The sequence below is a fragment of the Octopus bimaculoides genome, chromosome 1, assembly GCF_001194135.2.
Source record: "Octopus bimaculoides isolate UCB-OBI-ISO-001 chromosome 1, ASM119413v2, whole genome shotgun sequence".
NCBI lineage: Eukaryota > Metazoa > Mollusca > Cephalopoda > Octopoda > Octopodidae > Octopus > Octopus bimaculoides.
This window is the reverse complement of record NC_068981.1, coordinates 160,966,222-160,968,604: the sequence shown is the minus strand read 5'-3', so window position 1 is coordinate 160,968,604 and position 2,383 is coordinate 160,966,222. Positions and strand designations below refer to the sequence as shown.

General features: G+C 34.1%; 1 protein-coding gene across 1 annotated transcript in view; it reads right to left on the bottom strand.

Annotated features, from left to right (window-relative positions):
- Nucleotides 1–2,383, bottom strand: part of LOC106884413 (WD repeat-containing protein 19) — a 123,731-nt gene that overhangs the window by 25,358 nt on the left and 95,990 nt on the right. The window contains exons 29-30 of the mRNA XM_014935776.2: nt 1,987–2,130; nt 726–822 (exon numbers count right to left, since the gene is read on the bottom strand). Of these exons, the coding sequence (XP_014791262.1) occupies nt 726–822; nt 1,987–2,130 (241 nt within the window). The remainder of the gene's footprint in view (nt 1–725; nt 823–1,986; nt 2,131–2,383) is intronic.

Genomic DNA, 2,383 nt, shown 5'->3' with positions numbered 1-2,383 from the left:
GAGAAGTACTGTCAGCAAATGGATGAAATGCATAAGAAACTCCAACAACAACAGCCAGCATTGGTCAATAGAAAAGGACCAATTCTTCTCCACAACAATGCTCGGCCACACATCTCACAACTGACCCTGCAGAAGTTGAACGAATTTGGCTATGAAACTCTGCCTCATCCACCAATACTCACCAGACCTCTCACCTACCGACTACCACTTTTTCAAGCATCTTGACAACTTCCTGCGTGAGAAATGCTTCAAAAACCAAGACGATGCCAAACATGCCTTCAACGAGTTCATCACCACCAGAACGCAGGATTTTTACTCTACTGGCATAAATAAACTTGTTTTGCATTGGCAAAAGTGTGTTGATTCCGATGGTGTTTATTTCGATTAATAAAGTTTTGTTTGAGCCAAGATATGTGCATCTGAATTTAAAGGTTAAAAACCGTAAGAACTTTCTTGACAACCTAATAGGTTTGGCTAAGTAGATCTAAGGTAAGCATCATATTTATTCATGTATAAGTTGCACTTGCATATAAATCACACCCCTAATTTAGTGTTAAATCTTGGTACAAAATTTTTCCTCTTCACAGTTTTGGTTTTTCCCTGTGTATAAGTCACATACTGGTTTTTTCATCCAAAATTAAGTATAAAATAAAGCAACTTATGCATGAGAAAATACAGAAGATAGGTTTCAATGAGTTGATAGTAACAGAAAGAGAGAAACAAACCACTGTTCTGTTCCTCCTTGGATATGATAATTGCAATACTTGCAGCCTCCTTGTATTGACTCAGTGCCATATGTAAACGAAACAGATATTTAGCATCCTAGAATAAATACAATAACATTGATAGAGAGAACAACCATAAACTTTTTTATTGATATTCAGCAGTTAATAATATTTCTGCAGGCTTCACATAATTACAAGCTTAACATTATGGCCATAGGCAATGCATGTCTTCTGATACCACCTGAAAGCTTCAACATCCTCTCTTCAACACCTAACATTCAATGTTTAAGCAAGCAAATGTGGCCTTGCAACAAACTAGGAATAGCATTGTAATCTCTCACAAATCATATCCTACTGTCTCATCATTGCAAAACAAAAAAGAAAAAATAGAAAAAGACACATTCAATATGTTGTACTACACATATCTGAAAAAACAAAACAAGACAAAGGGGCCATGGATAGATTGCTGACTTGGAGCTAAAAGACAACAGAGTTTAAACAGAAAAATGAAAGAGCGTTTATGTAGTCATGTGTCCTCTTCAACATAACAATGAGTTTCACTTCAAATATCAAATAAAAGACAAACTGTATGCCAACTCTAAGTCAGTTAAGTTCAGTGGTTACATCTGAGGTTTCAGAAATCAGGAGGTAAACTTGGCTCTTTTGAAGACTTTTTTCTCAGAAAATTATATAAACTTTTTATCTTTGCCTGTTCCATATAACAAGTCTCCTTAAGCACAGACATGGTTGTGTGGTTAAGAAGTTAACTTTGCAACCATGTGGTTTCAGGTTCAGTTCCACTATACAACACTTTGGGTAAGTGTCTTTTATGATAGACGCTGGCTGACCAAATTATGAGTGAATTTAGTAGACAGAAACTGTGAAAGAGCTCACCATGTGTATGCATGTTTGTGTGTGCATGCATGCATGCATGTGTGTATGTTTCGTTTGTTCCAGTTCCCCCACTGGATATCTGGTGTTGGTTTGTTTACATCCCTGTAACTTATTGGTTCAGCAAAAGAGGCGAATAGAATAAGTACCAGGCTTTAAAAAAAGGAAGAAGTACTGGGCTCAATTTGCTCAACTAAAAGACAGTACTCCAGCATGGCCACAGTCCAATAAGTGAAACAAATAAAAAAAAGTGAAAATATACATACAGTTTGCCTAGAAATTGAGGTTTTAAGTTAGCTATATTACAGATAACACTCTAGTTATATACTGTAAATGTGTACCAAATGAGGAAATAGAAGAGTGAACTGACCTTTGGTAAGCCATCTGTATCACCAAGTAGGTAATTAGATAATTGTTTGGTTAGTTCAATATCATTTGCTTCTTTCACAGTCTTGATGGCTAAATCAATTGCCTCCCGGTCCTCACCTTTACACATTAACAGATGACGCAATGCCTAAAATGAAAATGTTTATTATTTATATATATTTAAATTGATAAAGGTAAATTTCTAATCAATTTTTACTATTTTTATATATAAATGTACCTGAGTAAATATGAAAAGAAGAAAAAGAGGAGGAGCATTTATAAGATTAATGTAATATAATACAATCTGTAATTATAATGTACACAAGAATATAACCTTTATAAAGATATGCAATATATATATGTGTATATATATATATATATATATATATATATATATATAT